Source organism: Poecilia mexicana, unplaced genomic scaffold (assembly GCF_051168715.1).
Source record: "Poecilia mexicana isolate PSO_F unplaced genomic scaffold, ASM5116871v1 scaffold_16, whole genome shotgun sequence".
Lineage (NCBI taxonomy): Eukaryota > Metazoa > Chordata > Actinopteri > Cyprinodontiformes > Poeciliidae > Poecilia > Poecilia mexicana.
In genome coordinates, this window is record NW_028263385.1 from 29,170,845 (window position 1) to 29,184,862 (window position 14,018).

At 40.3% G+C, this 14,018-nt stretch overlaps 1 protein-coding gene across 5 annotated transcripts in view; it reads left to right on the forward strand.

Annotated features, from left to right (window-relative positions):
- Nucleotides 1-13,517, forward strand: part of cep162 (centrosomal protein 162) — a 61,427-nt gene extending 47,910 nt beyond the window's left edge. For all 5 annotated transcript variants that reach the window (XM_088013598.1, XM_088013600.1, XM_088013599.1 and 2 more), the window contains 9 exons: nt 989-1,093; nt 1,180-1,419; nt 1,644-1,862; nt 3,747-4,032; nt 4,882-5,014; nt 11,112-11,253; nt 11,338-11,436; nt 12,814-12,948; nt 13,207-13,517. In XM_088013598.1, coding sequence (XP_087869724.1) covers nt 989-1,093; nt 1,180-1,419; nt 1,644-1,862; nt 3,747-4,032; nt 4,882-5,014; nt 11,112-11,253; nt 11,338-11,436; nt 12,814-12,948; nt 13,207-13,479 — 1,632 coding nt within the window. In that variant the 3' untranslated portion in view covers nt 13,480-13,517. The remainder of the gene's footprint in view (nt 1-988; nt 1,094-1,179; nt 1,420-1,643; nt 1,863-3,746; nt 4,033-4,881; nt 5,015-11,111; nt 11,254-11,337; nt 11,437-12,813; nt 12,949-13,206) is intronic.
- The last annotated feature ends 501 nt before the right edge of the window (nt 13,518-14,018 follow it).

Below are 14,018 nucleotides of genomic sequence, written 5' to 3' on the forward strand. Positions count from 1 at the left end.
TCTTTTAGGAAATATTCTCTTTTAATCTCTCTTTGTCTTCAGTATAATAATTGGATAGCATTCGACCTAAAGTCATTTTAATTAACGTTTTACCTTTTCTCTAACAGAAAGTACTCTTGAATCTTTGGTTCTGTTTCTTTTTGTTTCTCTCCTCTGTCTTCTCAAACCTCCAGTTGGTCATGGCTGATCACTGACCAGTGATCAGCCAGGTTCTGATTCTGCTGGAGGTTCCTTCTTGCTAAATGAGTTTTTTTTCTGTTACTACATGTACGCTGAGTATGAGGGATTACTGTAAAGTCAATTGGACAACAGAAGGGATTGTACTGTTGCCATCTGCTTCAGGACTGAATGCTCCTCATGAAGCATTCATTCAGTGACTAAGCTTTCTGCTGGGCTTCTTTAAACAGAAACTTTTATAAACTATGAATAATGAGCTGAACTTGATGTGTTATTTGACACATCAAGTTCATTTGGGATGTATGTGTGATTGGACTGAATGGCCTTTTTTATGTAGTTCCTGACACATGACTGTTGTGAATCAGTGCAATATAAATAAACTGAATTGAAAATTTAATTGGAATGAATTCTCCTTTGATGTTCTCCTTTTTGTAACTATTAGCTGGCTTCTGGTGTAAGTCTGGAGGATATTTGACCTTTTGGTAATGGTAGAGGTCATTGAAATAGTTTGGTTGGTGGCACAGACTGAGGTCTTAAACTCGTCTGCGGAGGAAAGAGTTGGAAAAATCTCTTAAATTAACAAAGAAAAAGTAGTGAAGAGAGTTATTTTAAAGGCAGAACCTTCATGGAAATAATTTAATTGTGACCTTCAGGAATTGTAATAGCTGTAATAGCTGAAAAAGAACTGTTCAAATGAACCATTTAAACAAAACTAAATTGTTCTATTAGCTACAACTCAAGTCCAAATTTACAGAATTTCAACTCCAGTCTAGCATTGCAAGCAGTGACTAGCAGCTTGTTTCTGTTCCAGGTGGAAAACCTGAAGAGGGAAGTAGGCAAAAGAAGCAGCAATGTGCAGAGGAAGGCCAGAGACAGACATGCAGACACAAAGAGAATGCAGGATCTGCAGCGGCAGGTTCCTCCAGACAAAACACATTCATCAGACTAGCCAACTCACCTTTATGCGTCTGCAGTACAGCTAACTGCTCCTGTGCTCACCAGGTGAAAGAATTAGAGCAGATCCTGAGAAGCAGGAACCCAAACTCGCTACCAGCCCTCATCTATGCTGCAGCCATAGCTGGTGGTGGGGAAAAGGCCACCTCCAGCGGGACGCACCCCCCCAACACAGTCAATGTTCTGCTGGAGCGTAGGATTCAGCGGCTGGAATCTGAGCTGGAAAGTCACGATGAAGAGGCCAAGCGAACCCTGAGAACCATAGAGCAACAGTTCCACCAGATCAAGGTCACAGCTGCAGCTGCAGCATGAGAAAATCTATGACGCCTACCTCTGTCGCGTTTAGATGCTTCTATATAATTCTTTATTTATACAAAAAAATTACACTCTTGATTGGCTCATTTACATTCATCACAACAAATAACTTAAAAAGAAAATTATTAATTTGATGCAAGAAATTTGTCAGGAAAAGGACCGGCACTTGCTGAGTATTTGTGTGTTGTATTTTGTAGCTGTGCTACGAGCAACAGATATGTGAACTGGAGCAGCAGCTGGAACAAAGACAGCCGCCCGCAGCAGCGGCCACAGTAGCGGAGGTGGGGTCAGATGCATGGATGTGTAAATGTCAGTTTCTGGAAGAGGAGCTGCGGCGGGTCCATGACAGGCACCAACAGAAAGACAAACGTTTGCAGGACCAGATAGAGTCTCTGCAGCAGCAGCTCAAACACAAGGTCAGCCTGAGTGACTGAAGCTGAAGAAAAGCAGTCAGCGATGCTGCTTCACACTTCAGCAACAGGGCCAATTACATCATGCAGTTATTGGTTATGCAATACAGGTCATTCTCAAAAAATTTGCATATTGTGATAAAGTTCATTAATTTCCATAATGTAATGATAAAAATTAAACTGTCATATATTTTAGATTCATTGCACACCAACTGAAATATTTCTGGCTTTTAAAAACTCCCAGCCTGGTTCATTACTCAAAACCGCAATCATGGGTAAGACTGCCGACCTGACTGCTGTCCAGAAAGTCATCATTGACACCCTCAAGCCACAGAAAGAAATTTCTGAACGAATAGGCTGTTCCCAGAGTGCTGTATCAAGGCACCTCAGTGGGAAGGAAAAAGTGTGGCAGGAAACGCTGCACGAGAAAAGGTGACCGGACCCTGAGGAAGATTGCGGAGAAGGGCCGATTCCAGACCTTGGGGGACCTGCAGAAGCAGTGGACTGAGTCTGGAGTAGAAACATCCATAGCCACCGTGCACAGGCGTGTGTAGGAAATGGGCTACAGATGCTGCATTCCCACTTTTTAACCAGAAACGGCGGCAGAAGCGCCTGACCTGGGCTTCTGCCGAGAGAAGCAGCACTGGACTGAGCAACAGCTCAGAGGTCCAAAGTACTTTTTTCGGATGAAAGCAAATTTTGCATGTCATTTGGAAATCAAGGTGCCAGTCTGGAGGAAGACTGGGGAGAAGGAAATGCCAAAATGCCAGAAGTCCAGTGTCAAGTCAGTGATGGTCTGGGGTGCCATGTCAGCTGCTGGTGTTGGTCCACTGTGTTTTATCAAGGGCAAGGTCAATGCAGCTAGCCACCAGGACATTGTGGAGCACTTCATGCTTCCATCTGCTGAAAAGTTTTATGGAGATGAAGATTTAATTTTCCAGCACGACCTGGCACCTGCTCAGTGCTAAAACCACTGGTTTACTGACCATGTCTGCCAACTCTCCTGACCTGAACCCCATAGAGAATCTGAGGGATATTGTGAAGAGAAAGTTGAGAGACACAAGACCCAACCCTCTGGATGAGCTTAAGGCCGCTATCGAAGCATCCTGGGCCTCCATTGTTATGGAGGCCCATAACCCTAACCCTCAGCAGTGCCACAGGCTGATTGCCTCCATGCCACGCCACATTGAAGCAGTCATTTCTGCAAAAGGATTCCCGACCAAGTATTGGGTGCATAACTGAACATAATTATTTGAAGGTTGACATTTTTGGTATTAAAACACATTTCTTTTATTGGTCGGATGAAATATGCTAATTTTTTTAGATAGGAATTTTGGGTTTTCATGAGCTATATGCCAAAATCATCAGTATTAAAACAATAAAAGACCTGTAATATTTCAGTTGGTGTGCAATGAATCTAAAATATATGACAGTTTAATTTTTATCATTACATTATGGAAAATAATGAACTTTATCACAATATGCTAATTTTTTGAGAATGACCTGTAAACATTACATTTTGCCAAATGGTGTCATCAAAATTATTAAGCAAATATACATCAGAATTGTATAGAATATACTTTATTTACTTTATTAATATAGCTCTATGGTGAAACAGCCTTTTGGTGCCTTCGAACCATAATAAGGTCTATTATGAAATCATATAATAGATCTTCTGCATATTTGGTTCTGGATTCAGACCAGACCAGAACCAGAAGACCTGAAAGGTCTGGGAGGTTGATACAACAGCAGCAGATCTTTATTATTGTAATGTAGATTGGATTGTAATTGATCCCCATCCTAATCCCTTCAGTGATTGATAAACTAACTTCTCCCAGATCTGTGGGGAGTTTGCAATGGGGATGCCTATAAACTTGTTCCCCCATCCAGGCACAGCCACACCAGCACCAAGCTGAGGCGGCATTTGGAGGCCGGATCGAGCGGCTGAACCAGGAGCTGGCCACTAAGAGCCGCAGCATTCAGGAGCTGAGCCAGACCATAGAGAGGCTGCAGAGGGAGCGCAGGAGCATGCTGTCTATGCCACGCCAGCGATCAGAGAGGCACTCAGCAGAGAGCAGAGCCCAGGAATCTTCTGCTGCAGCAGATAGCAGCACACAGGCAGGAAGATTTCCTGCAGCTCAGTATGAGAAGACTTACCAGCCTTCTGTGTTCACAGGTCTGCTCTGCATCATTTCATATAGTCCTATAGCAACTAGAAGCCAAACTAGCCCCCCTCTCAACTTCTCTCCTTCACGCGCGCCCTCTCCCAAGTACCCTCTCCTTCTTTGCTCCCCTGCTGCCCTCTTCTAACGATACACTAGTCCTGTAAACACATGAGGGAGCACAGACTTTGACTGTGATTTGGACACAGCAAAAACGCATACATTGTGCGTGGTTACACACAAAATAAGTGTATGCGTGGTATGTAACCACGCATACACGTTATTTTGACAAGTCAAGTTTATTTTGACTTGTCAAAATAAACCCCTAAATGCCTTGTATCCTTATGACAGGACACGTGTTGGCTACACATCAGTGGCTTTAGATTTAGTTTCCGAGTTGACCAGTCAGAAATATTCCAGAAAAATAATACTGGCATGTCAAAACGAGCTCAAGTCGCTCTCTGGATATTTTTGGCTCGGAAAAAGCCTTTCCTAGCATTACTGGTCGAATGTGGTGTCAATCAAAAGGGGAGGTTCTAGACTGCCCAATAAAAGCGTTATGGTGGACACCGGCAGAGTTTAAACACTTAAATCTCAGTCCCAGAAAAACGGCACCAGACATTCCAGTGTGGGTTAAGGGGTTAACTATTAAATGATTACAAAATTACTTATTTAATTGATTCATCCATTTTCAACACGCTTGTGGTCGTGAACAGGCAAGAGGCGGGGTCACCCTGGACAGGTCGCCAGTCCATTGCAGGGCAACATAAGCTACCTGATCTTTTACTTTAATGAGGCAGTAGAGGTCATGAGGTCAGTCTGCTTTTGACTTCCCGTCTGATGGATGTCCCTCCTGTTGTCAGGAAGCCATGTCTCTGAGCTGCAGCAGGAGAACGAGGCTCTGAGTCGGCATGTGGAACTGCTTCAGCAGCAGAGTAAGGAGGAGAAGGAGGAATTGAAGGCCAACGCTGTTCAGGCAAAGGAGGAACTGTGCAGGTCTGTACATCTGAATCAACTTACTGACGCTACAAGGGGCCTTATGCATGAAAGAGTGCGCAGTTTTCACACTAAAAATTGTCTTACGGACAAATTTAGAAAAGTGTGGCACACAAAAAAATTCAGATGTATAAAGCGTTGCATACACACCTTTCCTTTATAAATTCCAATTTGTGGGAAATAGAGTGCAGCTGCTGGTCCACCCTGTCACATATGTCAATCAGTATAAATCCCTGGAAGCTGCCACCATGTGAAGCAATAACCATGGCAACAGTCCTTGCTTGTATCAGTATTTAAAATAATAATTATTATATATTTTATTTAAAAGGTGTTTTTAGGGCACATAAGGTGCCCTAAAAACCTTATGTGCCCTTAACTAGAAATTAAAAAATTATTTTTAATTTCTAGTTAATCTCACAGAAATTAAAAATAATAAATTTTAAAGAAAAAATTCCAAATTAAAGACATCCATGCTTGTTTGTACCGCAGAGCGTTCAGCCAGGATTTAAAGGCAGACAATGTCCCAGAGAGTCCTTTGCTGTGATTGAGGAATAAATAGAATACTTTAATAATATTCTATTTATTAGAATAAATAGTGGACGTTTATTCTAAACAGAGGAATCGTGTATAGGTTGGTTGCCCACTAAAATAATGGAGATGCTTTCTAGTTATAAACAGTGATGTCAGTAACGCGTTACTTAGTAACACATTACTTGGTAACACGTTACTGACGTCGAACCACTTTTTTCAGTAACAATTAGCGTTGCTATTTCAAATCCAGTAGTCAGACTACAGTTATCAAAATCACTTTGCGATACTGTGCGTTACTATTTTCTTTTGTCATTTAATTTTATTTCTTCTACACACCACCCCAACTGTTTCTACGCAACAGTTATCAACAGCGACAGAAACATAAATAATGGAGATTTATAATGGAGGGAGAAACGCATTTTGTTGCTGATAAAACAGGAACTATTTTTGTTTACATGACATTTTTTTCCCCCCTCCTAGGGGGACGCACAGGCGTCGTCTCTATTTTCTATTTTTGCTTGCCAAGTCCCATTATAAGCAGCTTTGGACGTCTTTGTTTTTTTTTTTTTTTTTGTTGTTGTTTTTTTCGAAAGTAGCTTGCAGATTTAATGAGGCGCTGCTTGCGGTTTTTGGCCTTGCAAATAAGCAGACATAAAACCCAGAATTTGTCTGACATCCAGTTAGTTTTAGTCAGGCTCTCCCTGTCCATCATTTCCCGGATGATCCGTTCGCTGTGTCTTTAAGAAGCTCAACATCATTCATATTACCTGTGAATGACTTCGAGCTTTGCGTTGCGCTCCAAAAAACTGAAAACGTCGAGACTAATATGAACAACGCACGTGTCCGTAAAGTTGTGCAACTAAACGCCATTATAATTATTAATATTAAGATAAGTGTCAGAAATCTGTGCAGAGTTGTAGAGTGGCAGGAGGAGCTCTGTGCGCTGCCCTCTGACACCAAACGCAGGGCCGTAACACACAACCTGGACGATGGGGCAGGGAGGGGGAAGTCTAAAATCCTATTTATAGTTTTCCAGACAAATACTGGAACACACAAAAACATGCACACATTACTAAAGTTTTTTTCTTTTTGTACTGTTGTAATTATTAAACAATCTCCCCTTCAGTTCAACCGTATAAGTGGAGACACATTGTTGATGTTACTACTATAAAATAACTTGCAATTAAGAATTGGAAAAGATCAATGTAATTTTCACAGGTGGCAGAGCGTTGTTGTTAGCATCTACTGAAAGTACTGTATTTTCCGAGTGCGGAAAATACAGTACTTTCAGCGCACCTAAAAACCTTCAATTTCATCAAAAGCCGACAGTGCGCCTTATAAACCTTATATATGGATATTTTTTGAGCCACAACAGGTCTATGGTAAGCAACCACCGACTTCATTTTCCCCCATAGAAGAAGAAGCGCGCGGTGCATGCTGTCAGCTCGCTGGTTTGTAATCTACTGATAAAGTTTGACTGACCTATATACCTACGGTATACCGACCGTCTAGAATCAGGAGAACGTGGTGCAAAATGACCTGCAGACATGCAGGACATTTAGCACCACGTTCTACACGAACATGCTGTGCGCAAATGGAGAATCGTCCGGCCATGTCTCCGGCCCAGTCGCGGAAGGCTCTCCTCACTGACCGGAGTCGGACTGTTTTATTGACATTCCGTTTAGTGCAGTTCCATCCAGTGGATGCATAATGTAACTCCAGCCTCTACTGTAGCATCCAGTGCGCCTTATAGTGCGGAAAATACGGTAACTTAGTTACTTTCCAAATCAAGTAATCAGTAATCTAACTAAGTTACTTTTTCTAGGAGTAATCAGTTATCCAATTAAAGTTATTTTTTCAAAGTAATTATGCCATCACTGGTCATAAAAGCTGGGATGGCTCAACTGTCTGACATGTCAGCAGTTCCAGCTACACTGGTAACACTAGTGTAGCTGTTAGTTCTGCGCTAATAAACGCTAATACACTCTAAAAAGTGTATTTGGGCTGCAGTTCATCTTATGGACTTATTTACATTAATTTCACTTAATTCTTTTGCTTTTGTTATGACAACTTACTGTTTTGTGTTCATTTAACTCAAAACTTAAAGGAACTTTTCACTTTGACTTTACTTAAAACAATTGAGTTCAATGCCAGTTTCGTATCCTACGTCTGACCAACTCAATTTATTATGATCATCCAACTCAATTTGCTAAGTTTTTATAACATAAGGAGGTTTAACATGACAAATTTAAGTCACTCTTATACTTATCTAGCTTTTTTCAGCTGTGTAAGAAATCATTTTCCCCCATATTCTTGTCTTCAGGGCATCCCATAGTATTTTAGTATAGTATTAATCGATCTACTTCACCATTATCATTTTCCTCTATATCAGATTATCTCCTCTTTTACTTCTTCTTACTAATTAGACCCTTGTTATTTAATATTCCTTCATTTAGTCTCCACAAAGTACTTTTCTTTCTGCTGTTCAGGTGAATCATTCATAAATTGATCAGAGACATCTGATATCAATCCTACATCCTACTCTATGTAGTTCTCTCATTCGTTAGCATATAATTGATTATATGCTAGAATTGATTCTGGAATAAACACCATGTGGTTTTGAATAGTGGGTATAATCCTGATCTAAGGGGTGAAATTCTCTCCACATATCTAGAATTGCCATTTCTGACATCATGGTGTTCATATACTTACTGATTTGTTTTTTTACTCTTTTTTTTTTTTTTTTTTTTTTACTTGTAGTATCAATCCTATAATTGAACACGACATTAAAGTCCCCAATACATATCATTGCTCCCTCTGCTTCCAAATTAATGAGATCAAATATTTTTTTAAAGTATCTTGTCACTTTCTGGAGGGGCATATACATTGAGTAGTGTAATTAACTGATTTTCCAATTTGCCCTTTATCATTAGGTATCTTTATCCCTTTCAGCATTTCGAACTTTACATTATTTGAAATCAATGTCATAACTTGTTCCTATGACATTGAAAAGGGGCACAGAACAATGTGGAAATACAGAAACTCTGTAGTTTTCTTTAAAACTCCATTGGCATCTGGAAGCGGATCTTTCGGTCTTTCAGAGTCTTTTTAATCCCGGAGTAGGATTTGCGTTTTTCTATTATCTCGTTGGGGTCAAAAAATATCCGCCTCCCCTCGACTTGGATTTTCTTTTTCCATGCTTTTGTCAGAATTTCTTCTTTGGTTTTGTATAAGAAAATTGACCCGGGGGCCCCAGGTGGTGGTTTCTTTCCAAGGCTTTTATGAGCCTGCTGGATCTGCAGCTCACGGTGGAGTAGCCACTAGGGTTGCCACCCGTCCCGTAAAATACGGAACCATCCCGTAATTGGTTGTTAAATGTAGCAAATCGTGTCCCGTATCGGTTTAATATGGGACGCGATTTGTTCTGTATTCTACAAATGTGTTTGTGTAATAATAAAAAAGTACTAGGCTGCTCCAGTCATTGTTTCACTCACGGTGTTGGTGTTGCGATATTGTGCCCAACTGGGTACACAATAACCGACACAATAACCGACACGCTGCCGCTGGTTCTACTCTCCACCATTTCTTGAACTGATTCGTTGTCTTGTCCAGCTCATATTGCAGCGTCTGTCGTGTCCTTCCACTTCAGTTAGCTTCTCTCGTAATTATTTTCTTTGCTGTTTTAAGAGACTCAGAATGGCGTCCTTTGCTTCCGTGCTGCACTCTTCTAACTCTGCTATACGGCCCTGCACCTCAGTGATGTTCTGTTGTTGTTTCTGTATTTCCACATTGTTCTGTGCCCCTTTTCTTTAAAACCCATAAATTCTCGCTTCACCTCTTCTTTGAATTTGTCTTTGAATTTTACGAGGTCCTCTGTAGAGAATAAAATCATTAACTTCTGGCTCGTTGTATTCTCTTGTCCTCCCGGACTCAATGATGCCACATAATAAAAGCCACATAGAGATGACAGTCAACGCTCCACGTCATACATTTTCAGAATTTATTCTAACATTTAAAAGTATAAAATCATATTGACAACACAGACACTTCAAACACACTAAAACAGACACCTGAGACAAATATCAATCAATCAATCAAATTTTATTTGTATTTCAGCAGCAATGCATTTCAAAGAAGAAGAAAGAAAGAAAGGCAAAGAGTTTGGAGAGTTGCAAAAGCAAATCTAGTTTGTTCCTCACGTGCACAAATTTTTATAGTAAAGGCATATTCTTCTCTTTAATTTATTCAAATAAGGCGTATCTTTGCTCATCCAAACAGGAGCTGTCTCGGACCCTCTTAAAAGTTAGAAACTCCCTACAATTTGTTTTCAAGATCAAACACCAGTTGTCTCCTTCATCTAAGCAAAGTAGAAGCAGAGCTTCTCCTTCGCTGGCCTGAACTTTTATGGCCTTTCACAGATCAGTGTGAAAGCTGGAATTTCTCCTGATTCTTTCCCACACAGACAAAGGGCAGGTCAGAAGATCTAGCAGGCAATCTGCTGTAACTACAGCAGATTGCCCTATGCTCTATGCAGAACAGCATAGAGCATAGGGCAGAATAAGTTATTAATCTGAAAACTATAATTAGGCTATTTCAATCAAGACATGTTAACAACTAGGAGAGATTACAAATTAAATTGTGTTTTACAAACTGCATTCAGTTTTACATCAGCTGTTTAAATCTTATCAAGGTGGTCAAAAGAGCCACGACCCCCTGTGAATGTCTGCTCAGTCCACTAGCTGTGTTCTAAATTAGAGAACTACACGCCAAGTTATTTTAATTCAACTTATGTTTCAATAAAAATATCCTACATAAGGGATTGTGCTGTTTGAACCATGGATAGAATGGAGCGAATTTTCTTATTTAAAACGCTAGTAATTTTATCTAATATTGATAAGTTTTTACAACTAGCATATTTTAAATTTATTTTCTTAATACCTCCTTCACCTCCTTTTTGAAGTCTCAAATTTCCACCGTGATGGTGTTTAGCCCCTCTAGCACAGCCTGGAGCTGCTTCGAGTCACCGCTTTCTTATTCCATTTGCTCAAATTTGGAGTCGTGTTCTTTGGGCATTTTCTTCCTTACGCTTCTCTGCTTTACACCCTCCACTTATTTCGTGTCTGATTCAAGTCGTGTTTTTGTTTCTTCGACAAGGGAGCTCGATCTTATGCTGCCTTCTTGCTCCGCGTCCACCAGAAGTCTTTATTTTATTTATTTTGTAAATGTGGTTCAATTTCATCATTTATGTTTAAAATCATGAAATGGGTTTGATGTTTCTTGGTATAAAAAAATGAATTTCAGAATACACTGAATACACTGACTTCAGTGTATTCAGTGTTGATAATTATTTACCACTCATTTAATACTAATAAAATGAGTGGTGGTGAGTTTTAGCACTTTGTAGTTTGTTATTGTCCACAAAAAAAGCCACACATTTTCATGGCAGGTTTGCGTATACTTTCACCTGTAAAATATGGCGCCACACCTTTTTTGTGTGTATGCACACTTAATACACGAGGCTCCAGATCACCACTGTGATTAAACACAGTTGAATGGGACTTTGCAGGCTGAAAGAAGAATTTGCAGAGCAGCTCTCCTGTGTGAAGGCTGAACACCTCAGGGTGTTGGAGCGTCTGCAAGCCACCCATGCCCTGGAGCACTCATCCTCCAAGGTGGCAGAACTGAGCAATAAGCTCAACAGCCAGGAGGTACAGGTTCACTCACCCACCAGCGTAATTTTAGTCCCAAGGTGAAAATCTATTCTATTGCTTCAGCTCCCCATCTTCTCTCAGGTAGCAATGAAACACCTGCAGCAGCAGCTGAAGGAGCTGCAGGAATGTAAAGAGGCTCTCTCCATCTCCAGGCGCAGAGAAGAAGTTCTGCAGAAGCAGGTGAGCAGCTTGTTTTCTGCAGGTTCTACCAGTCCCCTGCTCCTCAATACACTTTTAAAATAATGCTTTAAAAGTATTTATACCTCACCAACTTCCTCATATTACAGCTCCAAACCTTAATATATTTTCATTGGTTTTTAATATTTTCTTCAGTTAATGAAGAAAATATTTGTGTATATTCAAAATATGGAGTAGGTTATTTCTTTTATTGAGGGGTGTTCACAGTGTTTCTCGTCTGACCTACACTAATATAGTGTAGGTAAAAAGTATTTGATCACACATCCAAATTATTGGAATCAGGTGTTCCATCACTTCCATGGCCACAGGCGTATAAAATCAAGCACCTAAGCATGAATTCTGCATGCTTAGGTGCATTCTACATGCACCTAAGCAATGAAACACCATGACTCTTCCAACAGTTCCAAGAGGAACAGTCATGTTCCTCTTCCAACATGACTGTCATGAATGAATGTCTTTATGGACCTTGTTGCTTTGTGCTCTGGTGCACAGAGTCTGGTGTGAGCTTGACTGGCGTGCACACAATCCTGACCTCAACCTTTGGTTCAATTAGAGCGGAGACTGAGGCTGTATGTGACCTTGCAAATATGCTTTTGGAAGAATGGTCAAAAATCCCCATAAATTCTCCTGTGCCTTCCCAGAAAAGCTGAAGCTGTTCTAGCTATAAAGGGTTTACCAACGCCATATGGATTAGGAACACAATGTCACTTAAGCTCACATGCGAGTCAAAGCATGTGAGCCTTGACTTGTGAGAAAATGTGGCAAATAGAAGAGAATAAAAGTGGAAGAGTGGCAAATAGAAAACCAATGTAAATATAAAAAAATACAGCAAACACTATATTGCCAAAATACTGCCAATACACATATTGGCAGTATGTGTATTGCCAATGTGTATTGATTACCAATTATTGTTGGTAATCAGGACCTGCATCGTTTCGTGTTTGGCTTGTGTAATTCTTAATAATTGTGATCAATAATTTATTACGGAAATTCTTAACTATTGTTCAACCTTACAGTCAAATATCTCATGAATAACCTCTTTTTCTATGCCATGTAATCTTGAATTATAAGTAAATGATCAAATCAGTTAACAAATTATGATCAAGTGAAATGGAATACACAAAAAATTAACTTCAAGACTATCTTGACCATCTACAGAGTACACAACAGTAGATGCTTGGATCAGTTTTAGATTTTTTTTAATTTCTTTTGTAAAAGTAAGCCTGTAGTAAACAACCTGAACTGGGTGTACGTTCATCAGTAATGAGGGAATGATACTAACGTCTGCTTTATCCATGCTGCTGTGTCAGCATCAGGACTTCACCTCCTTGCTTACTCTAATGTTCTGCTCATGCTTAGTTAACCAGGTTGCTGCAGGAGATGAAGGAAGCTAAAGAAGCTCAGAGCTCTGAGGTGAAACTTCTGTGCAGTCTGGAGAGGAAGATCATTAGCATGGAGCTCAGACATGAGCATAGAGAGAAGGAGCTGCAGCAGGTACCACAACACACACTTTATCTATTAGATGCTGACTTGTTTCTCTGCTGGCGCTCCAAGCTGCCAGGACATGCAACACACCTGAGAGATGATGCACTGAGACCGTGCTTTGTTCCTGTTATTCCTAAAGCCAGAAGCACCTGTCACGAATATCCAGTTTGATATTCCTCTATCAAACTGGATAGAGAAATATAGTTCCATGATTATTTAATATATCCAGATATTAGCTGGAGGTCTGGATGTGACCTGTCTTTGCAGGTTGTTGCCGAAACGTTTCAGATGTCAACGGCTGACCTGCAGTCAGAAGTGGAGCGGTGGCGGCGCCTGGCTCAGGACAAGAACAGAGAACTGGACGCTTTCCGCTCAGAGCTGGACTCCATACTGGATATCCTGAGACATCTACAGAAACACGGCGCGAACCATGGAAACTTCACCTTGCAGAGTTTGCATTGTAATGTTAGCCAGCACATAGAAGACACTGTTCTGTTCTCAGCTGAACAGAGACAGGCATTTTCAGGTTTTTGTATCTAATTTAATATGTATTAAAAAAAAACAAACATCATATATAATGCGTACGTGTATGCAGCCTTTTGCGGTTACTCCTCTCATTGTTTGATTTTTAAAAAAAATATTTTAAATATTTTTCAATTATTTTATTTCACCACTTTATTTTACTTTGCCAGAAGAGTATCTTCAACAATGTTGACTAAAAACGTCATTATCTTTTTTCTTCATTATTGAGATACTTTATATACTCTGCTGAGCGCAACAAGTTGGCCGCATTGCTTACACCAGGGATCAGCTGATTGGGCTGAAACCAGCAGCCCAATCAGCTGATCGGTAGCAGTACGGTAGCACTGTTTATCTGTGCTACTGTAAATCCGTGGCACTGCCAAAGGTTGGATTTCAGCCTGATTTAGTCATTTCTTCATTTTGTCTCTTTTGTTGTAAACCTCCTCGCAGAAGTGTGCACTACAGATCACCATTTTAGTAGACTGTTGGTGGTGAATTATCACCCAAGGTAGTTTTTTTTTCTGTGCTGAAAATTGTTGAATACCATGTCTTCAATA